At 41.3% G+C, this 23,931-nt stretch overlaps 1 protein-coding gene across 2 annotated transcripts in view; it reads right to left on the bottom strand.

The window, feature by feature from the left end:
* Positions 1 to 21,046, bottom strand: part of GRIN2A (glutamate ionotropic receptor NMDA type subunit 2A) — a gene marked incomplete at its 5' end in the record, with an annotated part of 159,509 nt that extends 138,463 nt beyond the window's left edge. Inside the window, one exon of one of the 2 annotated variants that reach the window (XM_083872644.1) lies at positions 20,642 to 21,046. In XM_083872644.1, coding sequence (XP_083728770.1) covers positions 20,642 to 21,046 — 405 coding nt within the window. The remainder of the gene's footprint in view (positions 1 to 20,641) is intronic. The other variant, XM_083872645.1, reaches the window with a different exon arrangement.
* Between the last annotated feature and the right edge of the window lie 2,885 nt (positions 21,047 to 23,931).

Here is a 23,931-nt window from a genome sequence, read left to right as displayed (position 1 = left end):
CAAAAGCCTTGGGACAAGATCACATATCACCTGGGCTTGGAACTTGCTGTCCAGGAGAGACCAAGGCTGGGTAGTGGATTCTCACCCTCTGTTTGTACTTTGACTGACAGTCATGCCTAGAGGGAATCCTTTCCACTAAACCTAATTGTTTTACTGAAATGCTGCCAGACACCTCCATTACACCCCTGATGTGCCAGGAGGAATTATAGCTTTTATTTGCACTTTCCTGAAAATAGCTCAGGAGTGCATGCCAAGATGAGGATCCTGACATTATTCACAATTTGGAAGAGGCAAGCTATGAGTTATCTTGAAACAAAGCACTGTTCTGCTCTCTTTTAAGGAAGAAATTATTCTAAATTCCATGAGAGGGACAGTTAACTGTACCTACCACTTCAAGGGTATCCCAGACAAGAAGGATCTTTCATAAAGACCTAAATTTCCTCCACAAGGACACAAACAGGAGTGGTATCAGTTGAGATCCCTGTTCAAGAACTTCTTTGGTAAGTAGTTGTTGAATGTTCTTTTATGTAGACATTGTCTGTTTTCACGTTTTAGCATGACCAGAAGAAAATATCCTTAAAATGGAAAGTGCTGCTTAGGTTTCAGTGCATTTGCACAGACACACACCATGCAGCTACATTAAATAATGGATTTCATAGCATGGACTATATAAAATACATTTCTCTTAGCAATTATGCCATTCATGTGATAATCAGAAAATGCATATATGCATATAATAAATGTCAGTGCTTTTGCCCCCTCTTCAACAGTACCTCACAAATCCATTTTTCCCCCCAATACCAAATATTTTCCCCTAGTCTCACCAATGCTGCCATTTAAACTTTGATGTTACAGGGCAAATTAATTTTATCATTTATAACAAACAGCAAGTTTACAGGGGAAAATAATGCATCCAATAAAAAGAGGCAATAAGATACATATTTCTGAACTAAAACCAACTCATTCAATAGCACACTGCTCGCAGGATCTACTTTGCACAATGGCACACAGCAAAAATTCTCAGTTTTGTCTTTCTTCTGTCTCTTCTTTTGTCTTTCTTGTCTTTCTTCTACAGACACACTCTGTTATTATTCCCAGATGGAACACAAATTTTCTCTCCTTGAAAGATATGGCCAGCTCTGTTTGCTTTTCAATTTCACACACAGCCACTGCTGCATCAGCCAACTTCAGCTTGTTAAGCCTCCTTCCAAGGCTGTTTGCTTTGTTTCAGGTTTCAAAGCAGTGATCTTTCCCCACACTGGGTTTTGCCCAGTGGTTGTCCTGTGCTCTGCTCACCCTTCTCAAACTAAAGAACAGAATCCAGTGATGTGATTGTTGTTGCACTGCATTGGACAATGCAAAATTTTCTGATTAATATCACTTTGTGTGACACAAGATGTCTTAACTTCCCCTAAACAATTTGGTAAACTGGTATTATGCAAGGATAGTAACTGGAGATCCGAAATGAGATTTATTTCTAGTCTTTCATAGGCCAGTGGCATCTTTTCTTTTTAGAAAAGATTCCAGGTACTCAGGATTCCAGGTGCATTCTGCTTTACTGAATGACATGCACAGTTACAACTGAACTTGCAGTGGATTAATGCACCATCCAGAGCTCTTTCACAGAGGAGCATGCATGCACTTCCTGAATAGCTTGCACCCATACTGGTATCACTTCAATACATTTCAGCTCAACTGATCCACCCCAGTAAAGTGTATCCCTGCAGAGAAAATAAGTTTTTTAAGTTTCTTCTCAATGGACAATCAACTATGAACTTGATGAATTAAACTAAAGAGAAATAAACATTATCTGGTTTAGTGTTTGTCTTACATTATCCACAATGAAAGGCGAATAAAAGTTAGAGAAGGATTTCATTACCCACACATTATTTTATAGGTACTTGTTGCCATTCTGAGAATTCTGATCTGAAAAATTAGGTTACTTGAACAGCCAGTGGATTACAAGTCTAGTGGGAATAGTTGGTAACAAAATTAATATTCAAGCCCAGTATCCTATTAGGGCATTTGTTCTCATTGGGGATTTCTAACTTATTTACCTGATAAGACTTTTTGAGTGGAAGACAGTTCACAGTTCATCAAACTTCAATCAAGGCACTTCCCAAAGAGAATGAGATCAGTGGGATTTTAATCAACATGGCAACACGCCAGAGGAAAATACAGATTTTGATATACCTGGTAGGGTAAATAACAGACTAGTCACTGCACCCAAAGAAAATGGGCAAAGTTGCTAAGTGCTAGAGGGGGAATATGTTAGGTCATTTATTCTTTTCCCCTCATCCCCTGAAAAGACTAAAATCATATAATTTACAGAAACTATTTTTCTGACAGCCTGAGTAATAGCATCCTCTGCTCCATTTTGTCATAACTCTTTAGCTGGTCTCTTCTTCCAAATCTGTGTGTCTTCTAATGTCTGCTGTTTCAACCCTAAAAAATTACCAGTATACACAAAAATTGTGTCTGAGCAGAGAGTACATGGAATAAGGCAACACTGCAGCACAGTTCTGTCATCCATGTCTGAAATAATGATAAAGTAAAAACTGCTGTAATTCCCAAGCCTCACATAAAGTTTGGAAAAGCAGATTTACCTGATTTATCCCCTGGACAAAGTCCCAGCCTGAACTTCAGATCTCCTGGTACCCGGAGGAGTGAAGGAACCTGCGCCACATAATCCTTCTCTAGGAGTCACCTGGAACCTTTCAAATTCCTCCCTGTCACAGAAATGCCTTGATATCACCAGCAACACTCAAAAATAAATTTTTGAGTAAATTTATCCCTTTCAGGCTCATTGATCACCTCTTAAAGACAAGAGCATAAAATAAATACTTCAATAGAAGTATTCAATAGAAGATGACACCAAAGAAAGCAACTGATGTAGCAATTGTTCCTATATGAGCAAGAGCTATTCACACACTTTTATCTGCCTTGTATTGTACTTAAGTCCTTTAAGGACTACAAATTTTCCTGCCTGTCCATTCAGACAGTTACTTATGAACTTACAGGCCTCCAGAGAACAGGTAATTTTGAAAATCAGGGTCTTATTTTGAGATCATGTTTAACTTGGACTAAAATTAGCAATTATGAATGCATGGAGGTCTTTTCAAAAGCGCCATTGAACATAAGAGACCAGACTGCTCATTTCTTGATTTGCTAGATGTTTCTTAATGTTTTGCTCTCTTTGCAGCATGTTGATCTTCACTTTGGAAAAAACACGGGGCAAATTCTGCAAGTTTTCTGTCCAAAACAGCAGACAAAGCACAGCTGCCATTCCAAGGCATTTCCAACGAAACTGAGGCAGGAGGCCAAGTCAACTTTTAAAGCTGAGGCAAAGCATAGGCAACTCCTCAGGCCCTGAGGGCTCCTGTGTGCCAGTCAGACTAGATCAGATGCAGCAAAAGAGCAAAGAAATGGAAGAGACAACTTAAACTCAGAATACTCTTCCAAAGCTCTCCCAGCAAAGTAGGTCCAGAACAGGGAGAGTGGCAGCACAGGGGAGGCATCAGGGGAATCGAGACACAACTTGACAAACATAAAGCTGAAAGTAGGTGGTGGTCCTGTCAGAATCAAATATTGCAAGTCAGTCAGTAAAAGAAACAAGAGGAGAACAAATCCAAATGTGGCTTTGTTGGTGGACATTGAAGCAGTTCCAGGAGTTTTGGCTGTGGTAGAACACAACTTTGTTTCATGACTGCACCTGGTCTCATCAGTAATCCAGTGAGAACAGGAACACTGAGTGATAATGCCTTTGCTAACCCAGAGGTTAAGGCATGAGCTTCAAAAACAAACTGCTGCCAGGCAAGGGACTCACAAAGCTACACTAACTTTTTCCAGCACCTCCTGGTTTAATACCTCCTTGTTTAATGACAAAAGTACAAGAAACAGATGTATCCTGTTTTCATCAGTCCTACAAAAAAAAAAAAAAAAAAATAAAATAAAAAAAAGTAAAAAATGGCCATCACGGAAACACTCAAAACACTAAAATGAAGTATGCTATTTCAATTTCTTTTCTTCTGCTCTCCCAAAAGCACAGCTAGAACAGCCTTAAACTTTCTGAAGCACTTCTTTTTTTTTTTACCCGCATTGGCCTTTTTTTTCTACATGGTAACATATTTTCATTAACAAGCATTTTTTAACAAAGTAATTGGCCTCTGAAGATCCCTGAAAATGAAACAGCTGTAAGAGCTAAAGAGATTAGAATTCCAGTATTAATGAAGTCTGGAAAAAGTGTGACTTGCTTCAGGGAAGAAACAGGCTTGGTCATTTTGAAACAGAATTTTATCCAATTTGCTGTTCAACCTTTTTTGGAGGAAAAAAATGCAAACAGTTCTAACCATGTGTTGTAGACCATATGTAGCATTCATTAGCACATCATTTTAACCTTCCTCTTCAGCCACAGCAAATCATCAGAAAAAAGATTTTGCCCACCTCATTAAAGTGTTTTAGGAAGAATATTCCATTCTTGCAAGGACATAGTTTTAATTCTTTAAACACAGCCACAGAAAATGGCAAGAAAATAATGCAGCATAACTAAAGTTTTACAGTCTTCCTTTCCTAATGTTCTGCTGTATATCATCACCTAGAGCTTCTCTCAGGTACTGACAGTCCACCCTTCCACAGCTTGAATCTGCACAATAATTACAGATGCTGAAATGCATTGCCTTCTGTAGCCTTTTTAAAGAGCTCTTCAATAATAAAATCAAATTCTCAGCGATAGTGACACTCATTTCCAGTTGCTCAACAAGACCAGATAAAGTGTGTTGTCTCTGAAGAAAACCTCAAAGCTGAAGACTCTACAAGCTCTGTGAACAGGCACCTGAGATCATCAGGACAGTACTGAAAAGAAAATATTGTACTTATATAGCAATTTCCACTCCCTTGAGCAGATTACTTGCAATAATCACATTTTCATCACCTTGTTATATTCACTACATATGTATTAGCCCATGGCACACTCCCCTGTGTGTTATGGCAATCACAAGGAACCCTTTCTCCAGAGCAAAAGAAAGAATCTTAAAAATATTTTAGTCCATGAAGCAAAGTTTTAAATGAGAGTCTGAATATTGACCAAGACATTTTTCAGTATCAAAAAGTTGGTTGGTCTAGAACACCTGATTATTTACAGACAGAAATACCACCACGCAATGGCAATGAACATCCAGCACAGCCATAAAAATCCTGGAATGTTCTGGGTGTCCAGCTGCAAGTGCAACCCAGACTGGCCACAAATTTAGGTCCTATAAAGCACTGCACAGCCTGTCTGACACGCAGACATCATCACTCCCAGCTTAGGCTGAGACTAGACCACACAAGGGTTCTGTTATGGATACTGCAACCTTCCCACCACGTAGCTACAGGGCTGGAAATGGGTTCTCTCCTTAACAGACCAGGATGACAAGCAGAAAACAGCATCGTTTTTCCAAGTGGAGAGTACATCTTCATCACATCTCTCTTGAGAATTCTGTTGCTGCCTGAGGCACAAAAGAGCAAAATACAAAAAGGCAGAAATACCCGAAGGAAAGTCAAGTTCTCCTGCTTCATATAAAAATGTAAAGATACTTCTAATTTCTGGGAAAATGTTATGTTCTTTTCAAGGAAATCAGGCTTTAAAAAATTTTAGAGCATAGTTTGCCATATTCCAACAGGAATCCCAAGGCCAGTATTTTTCCAAGGATGATGAGCACAGTCTTTGCCTGTCTGATAAGGAGTACATCAGGATCCTACTCCTCCCACTTCACCTTTACCAAATCTAACATTTATATAAGCCTGACTGGATTTGGAGGCAATGTTATTATAGTGTTGCATGGTTTTCTCAATCTCAAGCTTTCTGTAAAGAATATAGAATTAGAAAGAACACGCTGAAGGAACATGCTCATCCTTCTTCATTGACCAGTTTCCATCACAACACCAGCCAGCTTCTTGCTATTCCTGAGCTTCTTCATTTTCCATCTAAATACCATTCACCACTTTCAACTTCCCACCTAAGTTTCAATAGTCTGAGTCATTTTATGTTGTTTAATCAGTTTTCTTCTTCCTGCATGCAGCCACCATATCCTCCTCCCAGGCTCCATTTTACTGGATTAAACAAAACCAACTCATCTCACCTCCTGGAGGTGAGACTTTCATTCCCTGGTCACTGAAGTAACTAATTTCTAAGCTCATTACAGGATCAGGGCTTTTTAGAAGTTGGGAGACTAATTGCAGACAGTATTCCAGAAATTTCTCTATTTCCTGCATAGTGAAATCATCTCTATTTCTAATAGCTGCACTGATAAAAATTAAATACAAGAACATCCTTCCAGCTTCTGGCCCAAAAACTTTTGCTGCATTCAGGCAGTCCTTAACAAGATGTTACAGTTGGATCCTGGTTTATCCAATTATATTTTCCTAAAATATGTATTTCTGCAGCCTCAAAGATGATAAATTTATATATATATATAAATACTTCAAACTAGAAAGTTAATCTAGAATACACTAAAGTATAAATTGTGGTCCTGTAAACAGGCAAAGCATGTTTGGGCTGTATTTTTACGCAAAATACAATGCAATCCATTGAATTCACCATACTTCTTTTAGCTGTAGTCTTAACCTCAGAACATTTCCCACCCTGGTCAGCAGACATAACTAATCAAAAACTAGAATAAAAAAGCCACAGTGAGCAGCAGAGATTTTAATCCTATCCACCCAGTCATGGAGAGAACTGCTAAAATCTGGGTTAATCCTTCCAATCCTTAGTCAGAAATGAAAGTCTGTGCAATTGAAATAGTATGCCAGAATTAGATTTGCTTGTGCTAAGGATTTGATTAAGCCAAAAATTAAGATCTGAAATACCTTCAGTTAAAACCAAAGTAGTGCATTTCCACTGACAGATATTATAATCCAGAAGAGTCGTTGTACTGAGACCAAACTCATAACTCTTCTCTCCACAGGAAATTAATTTGGGACAAATCCCAGACACACTGATTTTCAGATCATTTTGTCAAAAAAAAAAAAAAAAAAAAAAAAAAAAAAAAAAAAAAAAAGGGGGGGGAAAAAAAAATCAGCCTTTTTCCAAAGTGATGACAACAATCACTGGATCGGACTGTCATGAATAAGGAACACAGTTCACAATGAGGAAGTCCATGGAAATAAAGACAATTACTTATATTGACCTTAACATGAAGCAGATTCTTACCAATGCTGGAAATTGCAACTACTTTAAGTTTGTTACTGCACTCAAAAACATGACATATCCCTTAGATATAAAATATGCATCCTGTATCTATCTACCTGTATTGGACAGGGGACTGACTTTATTTTCAGCAAACTGAGAGATTACACACGTCAACACAGGAAATTTTAAAAATGAAGAACAGAGGTTACCAGTCTCCCAGGAGCCATTTCACTTGAAGCCTCTTCATCATTTGATTAAAGCCTGCACAAATCTAAAACATTACAAATAGCCTGCATTTGCTGCTGCTGCTGCTGCAAGTCTTCAGACTTGTCTATAGACAATTTACGTCAAGGCTGAATTTTATGGCTGTTTTCTTGTTGGAGTTACATACGAGATCACTCCAAGCCCCAGAACACCAGTGATCCCCTTGAGCCTACAAATGCCACGTCTGTGCACTTGTGTAACACATCACACTGTGCAGGCACCACGGGAGGCAAGAGCAAAGTGGCAGCAAAACTCTCAGTTACAAATATTTAAGATCTACGGTAACAGAATAATAGAGGGAAATATTCAGTTGTTTTCTCCATGTCAGGATAGCCAGAGGTTTGAAGCAGTTGCATAAGCATATTTCTGTAATCTTTGTTGCTCCAAAGCTGGAAGCTTTTACTCAGGCAAGGCTCTTTGAAGTTACTTTGGGAACTGGCTCTCTGCAGATGGAAAAAACAAATGATTAAACCAGCTCAATAGGGAGCCAAGCTTACTGTACATACTTGATTTAAAAAGAAACTAAGGGAAGGACATTCTTTTTTTTTTAATACAAACTAGAATGCTTGTTAAGAAGGAAAATATTCCACCATCTGAGCTGAATTAGAAAAGCTGTTTAAATACCAGAATTTTTAACTGAGTGGAATATGCAAATGAAACCTCACAATGACCCAGTGAGGCAGAAACCTAACTATCAAAATGAAGTTAAAATAAGTGATCGGGTTTAACTCAAATAAAACCAACCAGCTTGCCAACAGGGTCATTCACCACCAATTCAGTATATCACGAGAGAAAACACCCCAAGTGCAACCTTTAACAAACCAAATTGTTCCTTTAACTAGAGATTGCTCTTCTAAGCAGAACATGCTGTAAGTCTATTGTGTGCTTGGCCTTCCCATCTCAGACATTACAAGACTATGTCTGCATCTTTTATGGCTGTTACATAAAGAACATATTAAGCCCCTCATTAGAAAGGAAAAACCTCCTTCATTATCTCTTTACATGGCAGCATTCAAATCAGGAAAAGCACTTAAATAAGCATTAAAGGACTAATTATTTAAAGCATTTACTTACTTTGCACTTGCTCTTCGTCCTTTACTTCCCAATGAAATCAATCACACCAAAGTCAAGAGCCACAAGCAGGAATTTTGCTTTCCTCGTGGACTTGTATATGCCCTGCACTCTTTTCCTAGTGGCAGTTTCTGCCCAGCTTTTAGAAATGTCTTTGCTGACCTAGAGAGCTTTTTTCTGCATAACTTATTTAAAACTAAGGCTTTACATGCCTATAACCTACTTTATACAGTTAAGAAATGCAGTAGGGTGTGGGAAATGAGCAAAGTTTGTTGTTATTTTAGCTTAGGTTTCCCACTGTGGCAGTGTCCACTGAGGGCTCCACTGCTGCTGTACAAATCAATAGGACCCACACTGGAATAAGGATTGCTGAGGTGGACTGTTACATTTAATTATTGCCTGAAATCTCCCCCTATTTTAAGATCTCTGCCTCATACTGTAAAAAAGGTAAATCAAAAACCAGCTTCTCTTAAGGAAGCTCAGGAGTCATCCCATACCAGGAAGGAACCAGAAAGAACAACTTAAAACAATTTAAACAAGCACACTAAAGATTGGTAAGGCTTCAATGACACACATACTGCAGGTGACAGCTGGGTCCACATAAACTTCCTGTACATGCATTTTTAAATTTTAAAATTAATTTTTTTATTCAGAGATCATGGGAAGTGTTTTTATGAGAAACTGGGAATCTGAAAATATCTGTATATAGTGAGAAGATACACAGTTCAGGACATTATAACACGATTTTTCTTTTATTATTTGCACCTGTTCTAAGTCATCTATATAGTGCAATTTTTCCACTGATCATTGGAAATATTTCAGTGACTCTTACAGTATAAAATAGTGATGGATAGTAAAGAAAACAGGAATACAAGAGATTGCAAGCCTGAAGCCTGAGAAAAGTCAGAAAAGGTGTGACATTACTGGTAAAAATTAAAGCACAAGTATATCTGGAAATGAATCCTTGAAGATCATTTTTGGTTTTACCTAACCCAAAGCGTGGAGGGGATCATGTAACTTGTATTTTCCCCTCCACAAGTGATCTCACCAAGGCTGTCCTTGCCTGGCTCTTCCCTGTGCTCTGATCTCTGCAGGCAATGCTCATTTTCATCCTCATGATCCAACTAGTCACTTAGACAACATCAGGATTCATGTCATTCAGGACCCAGAACTTTGTTCAGTGCACATAATAACAATTTAGGTACTAAGGGCCAGTGAACCTGAGTTCTCACAACAGTATTTTTAAAGTAACAGCACAACACATTCACATACAGGGGGAGACTGCAAAATTAGCCATCACCTAATACAGTGGGAAGAAATTTGCTTTCATATTTCTTTCCTGTCAGTCTGTCCTCTCCACAAGTACTCTAAAGGGAGATGCAAAATTCAGAATTGAATTAAATTATAAAAGGAAATTATGAATTTTGAGACTCCAGTTCATAAAAAATGCAAGATAGTAGGCACTCCCACAAAGCACCTGAACAGAGTGAACACTGATGCATAGAAAAAAGTACTTGTATTACTACAAATCAGAGAAGTTTTATAGAATTCCATTTTTATAGAAATGAATGCTTACACAGAGCAGCATCAGTAGCCAGCCAAGTGCAAAGGGGAGGATTTTATTTCAGGAAAGCCTATAATAGACTCCCTGTCTCAGAGGTTATACTAAAGGAAAAAACCAAGAGCAGTAGGGGAATTTTAAACTGCATTAGAATGGATACAAGTAGACTCTCCAATACATCCATTTCCAGATGGTTAACTACAGCCCAGACTCCCCACACTGCAAGAGGAAAAGCAAGCACCTCCCTGTACAAGGATGTAAAGCTGTCAATGAATGCAGAAGGAATGAATTAGGATTGAAAAGGATTGCCCAAAATCCCAAGGTCAGGAACCCTGAAGAGATAGAGATGGAAACTGTTCAGAATTTTGAATAATTCTGGCTTTCTCATACTTTCTTCACAAAAGGTCACTTCCATCAGTAATTTTTATTTCTGTTTTATCACCACCTCAATTCCCCAGCAACACTGCCCTTGCTCACCTGGATCAGTTTATATTCCTTTCCTCTATTTCCTGCTTATTAAATAGGAATATGTTTGGCTTGAATTCATACCTTTTACTTTGTTCTTGAGACCCCTTGGGAATTTTTATTTGCTCCAATTAAGATGATTTTAGCAACTGTCTTCTGTGCTCTGTGCACACTGAAAGAGTTCCAACTTTAGGAAAGAGTATTCCTCAAATTCAGGGATACAGAATTTTAAGCAGAAAGGTGTATTCCCTCCTACCCACCTTTGCTTCTGCTAGAAGTGAACAAAGGCAATAAATGGAAAAAGAAAAGCCATCCTATCTACCACGACAGTCAAGTATAAAGTGGAATAGCAAATGGATGGGGGGCAGCTGAAGGCTCCATCAGAGGAGGGTTTTTGGAAGCAGCTCGTGGGTGAAGGAGGTTGGCAGACAATGGACTGGGTAAGGAAAAATCCAGTCTAAAAGAGGGTGAAGACAGCAAATATTTCTTTTTACAACTTCTGTACCAGTTTGCTCTTACACAGTTAAGGGACAGAGCTTAAAGTTTCACATGCTCAGCAGCTGAGCCATCCACATCTTTCTCTGGAACCCAGATTCCACAAAAGGAAATGTCAGCCTTTTTGCAGATAACAGTAGTTAAATGCAGATAAAGGAGAGAGGAGAAGATGGCAAACAGATCAAAGCAAAATAAAGGCCAGGGTTAGTTTGTTTCTTACAAAAATAATGTGACTGCTGAAAATAAACCAGACCATCCTAAATGGTACTTGACTAGAATACAGACACTTCTCATAATTCTGGCATCTGTTTTCTTATGATGAATTCACAAGCCTTATCTCATCCCAATTAGGTACTTCATATAGCTCTGATGCCTATGCCAACACAATTTACTCAGAACTCTTAATTAGCCTCACACACAAAAAATAACATGCAATTTGTCTGGTAATTATATGTTTCTGTAACTCCTAAAAGCAACTTGTTACTTAGAACAGATTACCTTAATTCTATTTCCTGTCATACCTAATTGTGTTGCAAATTTTGTCGAGCTGAAAGGTGGCTATAAAATCCCTGCCCTTTCTTCTTTCTCAGTAGTTCTACACACAGAGTGTGTTTCCACTAGACACAAAATCAATGCAGTGAAAACAAAGCAGTCCTATTGCTAATTTAGTCACGTGGGAAGGGAAACTGCTCAGCACAAACAGACAAAACTTTCCATCAATAAAATTACAGAAATCTTGAACCAAAAGTTAGGACACAAAGAACAAACCACCACTGTCAAGAAAAGGAAAAAGGAAAAGAAAAAAAAAAAAAAGATAAGCAGCTTTCCACCAGGCAATCCTTTGAATGAAACATGTTTATGGAAATGTCTTGCTGCAACATGCACAAAAGGCAGGTTATAAATAGTCACAAACACTGAGCAGAGGCTGTGGAGCAAGACCAGCACTGGTGCTCTCAGTCATGCTGCAGCAAGGAATTTGTGACAAGGAAATCATTCAGCCTATCTTCATTAAAAGCCCAGAAGGAAATTACTTTCCTAAACCTACGATGGGGGCAGGAAGCCCAAAACACTGACTGAGGAGTCATCTGGTAATGAAGCACCTCTCCAAGAGAGCTTACTCAAAACCCAAATCAAGGGATGCACAAAGTTGAGAGACACATGATCTTGGTCTGAAAAAAAATCTACTTTATCCAAGCTACTCCAAAATGGCTGGATGTGATCCTGCTGGGAAATTACACTACTGTTAGCCAATGCAGCACAGCAAAGCACCACTGACCACAGGCTCCATCCCCAGGAGGAGGTATATCAATGTCCTGGAAAAATATTAAAAGCATGAAGATTGCCACCTGTTTTTCTCTCACTCTTCCTTCTCCACCTTCAGCAAGGGAATCCAGAAGAAAGCAGGGAGAAGGACTTGCCTGTACACCAAAAAAACAGACCTTGATTTCTTAGGTCTGATCACACCCAAATATGAAACAAAAGATGTCATACAAAAGAAATGGAGATTGTTTTGGGGCTGTATGCAGAATATTACAGTGTTTCAGTCAAATCTCATCCAGAGCCCTTTGATGTGTTTCTCAGTGTGTTAGAGCCAGAAGGAAGTGTACCCTGGCTTTGAATTTGCCCCTGTCCAAAAACATATTAATCTTGCTAAGCAATATTGACTAATACACAACCAAATGGAGTTACTGCCATACTCTAGGAGTTTATGACCAGTCTGACCTCAGATATGCTGTTGGATTTCCTGATTTTAGTTCAGTCTCTGTAGCTGTAGAAGAGGAGAAAGAAAAATGGATTACACAAACCATCTACATATGTACATTTATGAATGATTTCTTTAATCTGCAAATGAAGCTGGAAGAATCAGTATGCAAAAAAAAATCTTAGTCACAAATTTGGACTAGAAACTGTTCCTTTTTCAAGAGGTTTAAATCATTCACAAAGGTTGTTCAGGGAACTCCATTTACCCCTCAACCCAGGAGCCCTCATGGCTGAGTCCCAGAAAGGACAGACAGAGGAATTTCTCCAGAGAAATTTTCCTCTTCCCCAAATAAGAGACAACTTGTACACGTGGAACCTGCCTTCAAATACTGAGGCTTTTTGATCACTTAAGCTTCATGTGGATGGAATGTACAGGAAAAACTGCTGTAGGGAAAGGAGTCAATGTTAACTGCATATCATAGACTTACAGCTGCTGGGCACCAACCAACCCCCATCAGCAACCTGGGTTATCACATTTGTGTATCAGCAAAACTCATTTTCCTGTTGGTTGTTCAGCTTTTGTACTACAGTTCTTCTGCATGCTTCAATTTCTCTCCAAAACATCCCCCCTTCTAACTAACCAATCTTATCTCCAGCTCTGGTTTTACAGAGCCTGCAAGTTGTACCTTTTTCCTGACTCGGAATATCAAGTCTCAGGACAGAGGAAGATACATCCTGCAGTTACCAAAAGGCACAAAGTGTTTTCCTTGAAAGAGTGGGGAGACCAGAGCATACCCCATGAGCAGCACTGTCTCCCAGGGCCATGAGAGCCCCAGCTGGGTTTTCCCCTTGAGAAGCCAGAGGAGACCTGGACTGGGCAGTGAACACACTGCAGGACTGGAGCTCTGCACTCAGAGAATTAAACCACGTGCAATTTTACAAACTGTGCCTCCAGCTTATGCACCTCAATTGCAAGCACAGGGGTTTTCTCCTAAGGACATTAAGTCTAAATCTAATATAAATAGCCAATGATGCTGCTGCAGGTTTATGTATTTATTTCAGTGAAGCACAGAAGAAAATATCTCCAGGATTTAAACAAACAATATGGTGACAGATGGTATGGAGACAATCCAGGCTGGGCTCCCTCAGTAAAATCCACACAACTTCATAGCTCCAGGGAAGAGTAGAGGCAGACGAGCAAGGAGGGGGGAAGAGGGGAAGAGAAAGAGTACACACAAACCAGATGACCACAGATTTGTAAAAATTAAAAGCTACAGCCCACAAAGTTTTTCTGTGCATCCATATAAAGCCCTTTGCACCATCATCATTTAGGCAGATCTATCCCAGAGTCTTCCAAGCAAGATCAAAAAAAAATATTATTATCAAATTAAATTGTTAGTTCAAATAAGTGACAAAACACACTAATGAACTGTCTATTCATATAATCTAAGCATCCTCAAAAATAATTAATAGATGAAACACAAAGAATGTGTTTGACATTATATCAAAGCCCTTCTGTTCTGTACACTGCATAATTTTATACTTACAGGTGCATTCTCTGGATGTATTCTAATTGCCAGAAACCTGCTATGTATTTTGTAATCATCTATAATTATTTTATAGCTTAAAAGGAATCATTTTTCATTTTGTATCTGAGAATGTTCTTGGGGGGGGAAAAATTCCAGAGATGCCACCAGGAATTTCTGCAAGCAGAAAATCATGCTGAAGGTCTTGTGTCCTACTTTCACAGCCCAGGAGTTTGCTGTGTTGTAATTACCCATAGGCAGGCAATAGTTTGGAGAGATTGCATGGGTGTTCTACAACAGGGACTTAAAACAGCAGTTTTAAGATGCTGTTGCCCAAAACAAAGATACTTAACGATTTCTATTTTCAAGAATTGCAAGAACAGTCTGAAGAGAAAGAAAATAGTACCTTTGAGATGAAAATACATAGCAAAGACTAGAGTGAAGCCAAACACTCCTCTCTCCTGAATGAGTGGTGTGTAGAAACCAATGCTGCACCCTCAGCTCAGCTGTAGCTGGAAATTTAAGCAAACTAAAACATCAGGAAATTACCAACACCTAAACTGCATGAAAAATCAAGAAAACTCAAGGTGACTTCCATTTTCTATAACCTGCTCATTACTTACCAAAATTCCTAATCTTTTCAAAACTACCTTCCTCCTACTTTGGAAAATGAAACTAAATATCCCTCCCTTGAGCTCCATAAGAGTGACAGTTCAAGTCTACTCTTGCAGTATTCCAGAAGTTCATCCATTTTTTCCTTCACTGAATTAAGAGGGATACACTTACGTGGACAAGAGAATGAGGAATAACATAATCACCTGAGAAACTGCTAGGAAAAGCCTTTAGAAAAAGGAGTGGGAGAAAGAGGGCAAGAAAGCAAAGCTCACATCATTAATAAAATGCTCCTCTGAGTTGCAAGACCCAGCTGAAAGCAGGAAACACTCCCAGCCATGCCAGTAACAGGAACAGCAATGCCTAAAGCAGCAGGCTCTACCCCAACCACCTCACCCTGGCACAGCACTGCCTCCTGAGGAGGAAAAGCAGGGATATTGTATCCACTCACTCCATTCACCTCAGCAGGACAAATCTCAGGCACGTTTTTAATCATTTAATACCACTGATCACAGCATGCTATGCATGGTGTGCAAAAGGTACTACCACAGATTACATTCTAGGTCTAAAAATCTCATGGATGTGCAAGACTTTCTTAAAAGAACATATAGATTGGCTCTCATGGATATGAACAAGTAAACAAGTAAAGTATTTGCAAGGAGGTCAGTGCTACATTTCTATTGCAGCTCAAAATAAAAATTAGAATATCTGAAGGTTATTCTTCCCATAGGGGCCTTCATACAGCTAGAAGGAAAGAAAATCAAATTCAATTGCTTCTTTAAATGAGTCAGAAGCTGGAAATACTGTGTGCAACAGACTATGTAGTAGTGCAAGCTACTATGTCTAGACCTGAAACAGCAGTTATATGAATACTGCTATTTTTGCACTAAAGTATTTATCAACCTATGGTTTAATCTTCCAGTCTTCTACAGTAACAAAGCCAAAGTAAATATGCTCAGACACATAGTGCCATACACATCAGCCATCAGAAAAGTTGCTGTTATAGAAAAATCTAAAATTTACCATTTTCTAGAATGAAATACAAAACTGCTTTTACAAGCCAATTAAAGAGGCTGGACAGAAATCTGCATATGCATATGGCAGACATATGAATTTGAGCACATCCATGTAGTGTGACCTCCAGAAAAGATTCTACAATAAAAAACCAAATACAACCCCCTGCAATCCATCAGACAATTCTGAAAGCATTAAGAGTTGAAGCACACTCACACATAGTACAAAAGTTAAGTGTGGCTCTTGAACCCTTTTGGTCCTTTAGAGAATCACTGTGCCATTGAGACATTTGGCAAAGAACTGGAGGATGTGTAGAGGGACTTTAGGATCGTCAACAAAGTCACGTACAGATAAGGGAGCATAAATGCCCCAGAGCCAGGAGTCGTGGTGGGCTCTGATCACAGCTGCTTAGAGCTCTGGTTTGCACAAGTGCAGCATACTTTTTTGCCTTTCAAATGAGCTAAAACAAAGCAATTCCAGCTATACTTTCTAATGAGACGAAAATGGCAAGTAATGCAAACATCTGCAAGTATTTCACTAAAGCACCTAAAAAATCACCACCAAAAAAATGAAAGATTTCAAGGTACAGTTTCACTCAGTGCTTACTAGCAATTAGATGCCTTATTCATGCGCTACCCCGGCAGTGCTCCAGGGCAAGGGGGGCCCATGGGATGGGCTGAACATGAGTCAGCAGTGCTCCCTTTCGGTGGCACCGCCAAACGAGGCTGCGGCAGCAGCAGCAGCACAGCAGCTGCTCCAGGGAGAGGGATGTTCTCCTCACAGCACTCAGGAGGCCATATCTGCACTCCCCTGTCCTGTCTGGGCTCTCCCCATACAGGACACCAACATATCCAAGCAAGTCCAAAGCACTGCAAGTGCAAGGGCTGAAGGAACCTCCACCCCAGGAGAGCGACAGGTAAGGAGCACGGTAACTGCAGCCCACAACTGCACTGAGACAGAGCTGGACTCAGAGTCACAGCGAAAGAACAAAGGCCTGTGGCATCAAGGGAAATTCTAATGACATAAAAGGAAAATATTTGCATGGTGAGAGAGGTTAATTACTGGAACAGATTGCCCAGAGAGGCTGTGGTATCTACTTCCAGGGAGATATTCAAAACTTGACTGGATGATCTGATTTCGATATTAGCTCATCACAGAGCCAGGGCTGGGTTAGACAACCTCCAGCAACCCACTCTAACCTCCAGGGCTCTCACAGAATCATTATGCAATAATATATAGTACTTGTCTGTTGGAAAAGCAGTTAGTTATTTTACATAACATTTCCACATCTGTTTCAAGAAGCATCACTTTGTGATAACCCTTCTGTAATATTACCCTCACCTGTAACACTTCTTGACTATGTTATAACTGTCAATGCTTCCACAACAGTAAAATGCCTCAAATTATGTCTTTCAGAAAGACTTCTAGAACGATTTAGGTTTGCAATAGGCAAAAGCAGTATGGTTCAAAGACACTAAATATTCCTGGATGTATTTACAATATGTAGAGATATTTTTTCCCACACGTGAAGAAGCAAGTCTTTTAGCATTGACACAGAACTAACCATGACGTTCTGTTTTTAAAAAAAAGTATCACAAATACTATCATAATCACAGCATGTGGTGAAACAAAGGTAACTATGTTTGAAACCAAATGCTCAAGTCAGAAAACAGTTCCTAAGTAATGTTTGTATAGAGATGTCTCAAATGTCAAGAGATACAAGATGAATAGACAGCCAGCCTGTTTTCAGCATCCTCCAAGGGATGGTGATGCACAGCAGGCTGGCACAGATGCCCCAGACAATTCTCATCTTGTTTCAGTAGACCATCCTACATCTGAGTATGTCTGAAGTGTGTGGCAGAACTGGGGACCACAGCCAAGGAGCAGTTCATTGGCAGGAGAGCTCCTGCCAAGAGCAGGTGATAAAATCATCTAGAGCAGAGCATGTGGCACTGTCTAAAGGGTATCTCTGCAGCACAGTTGGGATCAGGTAAGTGTAAAACACCTCCAGGTGTCCCATTGGTTTGTTGGTGGGGTTTGGACAGCCGATGTCAGGTGAAAATAGATCAGTGAGGTTCAAAAAACATTCCAGTCTGGTTGGCTTCACATGCCTGTCTATTTTCCATGTCTGAATCATGCAAAATCTCTCCTCAGATGGTGCAGGCAAACTCTGAGCAAACTGAAGCAGGGCTGGGCTGGCAAAGGAGGCAGTCTAGACAACACACCACTCACCCCAGATGTTCAGACAAGGACTCAGAGCTTCAAAAGTTGTATGTCCTGCATTAATCACTGCAAACTCAAAATGTGGCCATACCTCATCCTTAGAAATACAGAACAAGTTGTTGGGGTTTTTTTATAGATATGGCTCTTCAGTCAAGATTCACATTGACATAATATTTATTAGCCACAGAGAATATGGCAGCTTATCTCCTCTGAGTCATTCAGTGAAACCTTCAGCACTATAGAGCATTATAGATGAGTTCTCATTCCTGTGCCCTCAGTTTAGTTGAGTTCAGCATCACATAACAACCACCTGGCTAAGAACTCATATGATAAGGACATAGATGAAATGGCGTTATTAGAGACCCAGAGCACTACACCCACAAGCAGGAGTGGGACCAAGCACCTTTTGCATAACCAGGCATCTCAATGCATGAGACAAAGCAGGAGACTTACAATAATCTTCACAAGTCAGGCAACACCTATGTGTGCCAGATAAAATCCTGACAGTGACTTGAAAGATTTTGTATTTGCAATCCTTCTCCCTCAGATTTCATCTCTCTGCCTTTATGACAGCACTGTGAATTTCAATTTCATCTCCCAGGAATTCATTCCTAAATAAGTGGTTAATTGAGTGACACAGGCAAGTCTCATTATTGTGATGCTCCAAACCCCATTGCAAGACATTGCACATTGGAAAGGTCATGTTAAAAATTAAGGCAATATTAGTTACATGAACAAACAATTCCTTCAGCCAATTCAAGCTACTGAAGGCTGCTCTTAGATTGTTTTAACACACAAAAGACAATTTTGATTTCCCAAATGGAAATCTAAGAAGCTAAATTTCAGCAGGAAGTTTGATAATCCCTAAAACAAAAGACAGTGATACAGTAATTATAATATTAGCAGTATTATCTGAGGCAAAAAAATTAGACTGTTTCATTTTCTAGAGGCTCTTATATAAAAGTAAAAATACATCTGTATCAGTGACATCTCGCATCTGCTACTGACAGTGAAGATGATTCTGTAAGGAATTCTTCCAGTGTGTCATCACTTAGCCCTGGCTGGGATCTTCAAGTGTTCTTACACTGGCAGAGACAGTTAAGTGAAATATATATCAAATAGAAGCACTAAGTACATATAAACCCAGCTTTAAAAGACAAGTAAATCTGCACTGTAATTTAAAAGCACATGAAATAACTGCCTCTGTAATTTGGTCACTGCAATTGCATTTAAGATAGCAGCATTGACTGTAATGATCTTTCTGTATAAATCAAGATGTCAAAGCCATTATTATAGGATCTCTGCTATCAGAGACAGCACTTATTGTCCTCCCCTTGTATGACACGTTCTAAAGGAAGATCATTGAAAATGCCAAGAGAAACAGAGCTCTTACCCAAATGGAAAAAAGTCTTTTCCAAAGGTAAGAAGTTTCCAAAGTTCAAAGCTGATTTCTCAATCATAACTAATGCTGCTGCTATTTCCCCCTTACTTCACAAAATAATGTATCTGGACCACTTCCTTTTCAGATGAGTTCAGAGAGCCCTTGACTATTCAAAAGTCACTCATAAGAAATAACAGTCAATGAATAAAGATCACTAAAGTATGGAAATATCAGGAAATAAGTCACAATTAACATTAAAGATCCTCATGTGCTGGCAAACCAGTGACTTCCCACATCTGCACTTCCTCTTTGAGCTCTCCTCTCTCACACCAGAGTGGGAGGCAGAGTCCCCAGCAGAGCTCAGCCCTGCACTAAGTGCCTGTTCCAGAACCAGCAGCGATCCCCTCACCACACCAATGCTGCAGTGCCAGCCAGGAGTTCTTAAACATTGTTACAGGATTAAGGAACTTGAGACATGAGTCACTTCTGCTCTTCCAGTCTCACAAAAGATTATATAAAAATATGTTTTCCAACAAAACCATTTGTCATTATCTCCAGATTTCAGATAACCCCTTACTGGATTTTCATGAACTGCAGTAGAAAAGTACAAGTATCCAATTAGCAAAAATCTAATTCAATAAATCTATGGAATGCAGTTGGTTCAAGTGTGAGAGACTGCTTAATTCAGACACTGTAGTGGATCACTAAAGTCTGGCTTATTATTGTCCTGTTATTGCTGTTGCACCCAAATACATTCAGGTCTATTACTTGCTATTTCTTATAAGCACCACAGAACATCTGCTTATAGTTTTACATCTTATCCTCAAAAGCATTTTATGAACTTACTGTTATGAGGCTGCTTTTACATTTATTGATCATATTAGCTATTAAAGTTTTTTAACCATCATTCCATGTGCTGGGGAGTAATATCTCATTAGGGCTGCTTTTATAGTGTAAAAAAGTTGAGTTTCAGGCACAAGTCCCAAAATATTTCTGAATATTTGATGAGCCATCAAGAAAAACACCACTATGCATACTTTTTTCTTTTTTTTTTTAAGTACAGAAAGATAATTAAGAGCTGCTTGTAGCAATTATTCATGATAGAGACCAACACAATGAAGTACATTAGAATAGCAACACCTCTTAATAAATTTTCCTACCTTATCTGCCATTATCATGGAGGCCCCGCCATGAATTCCAAGAATTGGAATAGAAGTCTGAGATGAAATAAAATCCAAAATCTGAGCTACTGCCTCCTGATCAGTGTCATCTCCAAAAACCACTCCATGGATCTTGGTGCCTGACATCAAGTCACAAACATGTGTTATGATGCTCTTAGGGTCAGTCTGGTTCACAAGAAGGGTCACTACATTGATATCAACAGCCAGGTCTGCTGACATTTCCCTGGTCCAGAGAGCTCTGATATCTCTCTCTGTTATATACTTGGTCCTTCCCAGAATCACTGCAATGTTCAGGATGGGATAATTTTTCTCTGCTCCACGAACAAGATCCAAAGGTGCCAGAAGAGCTTGGAGTACCAGGAGAGCACAGCCAATTTTCCTCATCTTTGCCAGCTTTATCCCCTGTAAAAGTGATCACAATGTATAAGAAGAACATAGAGAAAAATATATATACTGTATATCTTCAAAGAAGGTTTTAAACAGAAAGCTTCTGGGCATAATGCAAACTTTAGCAGCTTTTTATAATACATCCTTCACCTTAGTTCCAAGTCAAGCTTCTTATATCCTATCAAAAACTTGGTATGATAATGACAGTATTACAGCTGGTCTTCCATGAGCAAGGCAAAAACTGTAGAAGTTCAGAGAAAAGACCCATTAACATTCTTCCTGGATAGCCAACAAAATTAAAACAACTTTCATCATTTTAAAAAAAGACATGATCATCCTTCTCTTTAACCCTGCTGTGCTAAAATAGGTAAAAGAAATCTTTTTCCATCCGGGATATTTTCCTTCGTCCTGGACATCTATTTAAACTTTAGTCACAGTCTAGCAGAGAGAGGTATTTTAGCTCAAAATGAGAGAAGTGAGCCAGAGGTCTGCTGGAAACCCCAGTCCACGTCCTCTGTACATCTCACAGCATCCCAAACCCATGCTGGTTTATTTCTGAAGATCTCTCCTAGGCAGCCGCTGCTTAAGGGATCCTACTGCATTTCTGGAACAGATTCAAAAGCACAATATTCTATCTCAATTCTTTCCTGTCCTCTCATGCAGCATCTCAGAAGTGCTGATCTCGGGCACAGAGTTGTCCCTGGTGCTGAAGGGGAGGGTGTTCCATAAATGAGCATCACTGCATTGGTTACCTCATGTCTCACTGAACCTCTGTAGGGGCTGAATACAGACGGAGTAGGATGGGGAGAGAGATGAGCCACAGAAGGGATCTGAACTATCTGAAGGAGGGCGAAGGAGAGCGGGTCTGACTCTGCAAGATCTCCCCCTATTTCTGTGCCCGGAGGGATTTCCACCCCCATAGCTGGCTCTGTGCTGGCTGCAGGAAGGGAGTCCCTGTGCCACATCAAGCCGGGCTTGTTGCAAAGCGTCACACAGAACACACAAGCGGGGCTGTCCAATCAGGGGTGGCATTTTACAGATCTCCCCTCTCATCCCGCCAGCCCCATCCCCATCCTCAGTGAGAGCCGTCCGCTGCTGGAACACCCAGCCGGACACGGGCTTGCAGCACCACCACCTCCTTTGGGGGCGAGCACCGGGCAGAGCACTGAACCGCACATCAGCGCGCCTTGTGCTGCGGGCCAGGGGTGGGACAGCAAACCGAGGCGCCCCGGCTTGAGCCGAGCCAGAGGAAGGCTCAAGGCTCCCCCGACCCCCCTCCCCGTGGCCGATCCCCCCGCGGGCACGGCTCTCAGAGCAGCGGGAGCGCGCCGCGGGAACGCGCATCGCCGGGCCGGGCGCGGCGCGAGGGCGCCCCCCAGCGGCGGCGGCGGGGCCGCACGTACCCAGCGCCTCAGGAGACGGAGCGGCGGCGGCTGCCGGAGGGGCCGGTGCTGTCGGTGCCGGTGTCGCTGCAGGACATGTCGCCACCGCGGGCATGTCGCGCCCCTCGCTGCCCGGGCTCAGGGCCGGTGGTCCCCGCCGCAGCCTGCGAGCCACATCGCATCCCGGGAAGGCTACGGGGACAGGGAGACAGGCAAGGGGGGGCTGGACACGGGGAGGGACAGCGGGGGGACAGGAGGAGACCAGGAGAAGGCGTTAGTCGGGGGCAGGTTGGGTGGCAGATCATACACATTCAGTCCCGTGTGGTGTGTGGACGGAAATAAAGTGACTGCGCTCAAAGTTCCCCCCAGCACTGAGGAGCAGATCTCAGCTCTCGGCTAAGAGCAGCTCTGACAGCCCACAGCGGTCCGGGCACATCCCTCATCTTATCCAGGTCAGGAAAATCCCCACTGCCCCTTTGCCTCCCAGTGAGATGGACGGGTTTGGGCTCTGAGGGGAGAGACATCCAGCCCGGACAGCGCAGCTCAAAGCGAACTAATTCATTAACATCAGCAAGGGCAAGAGTTTTCTCGGCAGGTTCAGAGCAAAGCAGAACCTGGAGCGCTGCTGGGCTAAAGATCTTTCCCCTCCTGAAACGGAACCGCTTCATCCCCAATTTACCATAAACAAACCCGGGGAGACACTACAGCGGAGCCGCCACGGGAAACCCCGATTGCTTTGCTTTTTTCATTCACAATTCCCAGCAAATATGCACGAAGGCATTTCAAGCAGCCCCGGCTGTATGTAGGACACGGGCAAAGCAGCCCAGGCGGCATCCCCGGACTGGACCCGGGTACCGGGGGGGACCCAGAGCCCGGAGCGGGACCCAAAGCCTCGAGCGGTCCCGGGGGCTCCCCGCCCCTGCCCCGGAGCCCCCCGGGCTCCCCCCAGGCCATACTTACTGCATTCTCCCTCCACATAGTTCCAGTTTAAAGATGCTCAAAGTCATTTCAGTAGATTCCTCTGCAAACAGCCAAGTGGAAAACAGGTCCCTTAACGCCTGGATTTCATCCTGCAACTTGTTCCCGCGGCGGTGAACAGCAGCAGCAGCCCGGCAGCTCTTTATCGCCTGAAATCCCGCATGGTCAAGTTTTAGCGGAGCCATTGCAACTGAGGTTCGCTCTTTACTTTTGGCAGGAGGCATTTAAGCGTCTTCATCTTCTCTCTCTCTTTTTTTTTTTTTTTTTTTTCCCCTTTTTTTTTTTCAATTTTTTTTTTCCTCTTTCTTTTTTTTTTTTATTTTTTTTTTAATTTTTTTTTATTTTAATTTTAAATTGCGATCTTGCCGCGGCAGTTCCCCAGGCACGGAGCCCCCGCGCTGCTCCCGGCTCCTGGACGCGGCGGGCACTGGCGGTGCGGAGTCCCGAGGTGCGGTGGCTCCACCCGGGGCCGCCTGCGCGGCGCTGCGGGCTCAGCTCAGCTCGGCTCAGCCCAGCTCAGCT

The sequence above is a fragment of the Zosterops lateralis genome (genome assembly GCF_965231275.1).
Source record: "Zosterops lateralis genome assembly, chromosome: 15".
In the NCBI taxonomy this organism is placed as follows: domain Eukaryota; kingdom Metazoa; phylum Chordata; class Aves; order Passeriformes; family Zosteropidae; genus Zosterops; species Zosterops lateralis.
The sequence above is the reverse complement of the archived record's forward strand: the minus strand, read 5'-3'. Positions and strand labels throughout refer to the sequence as shown.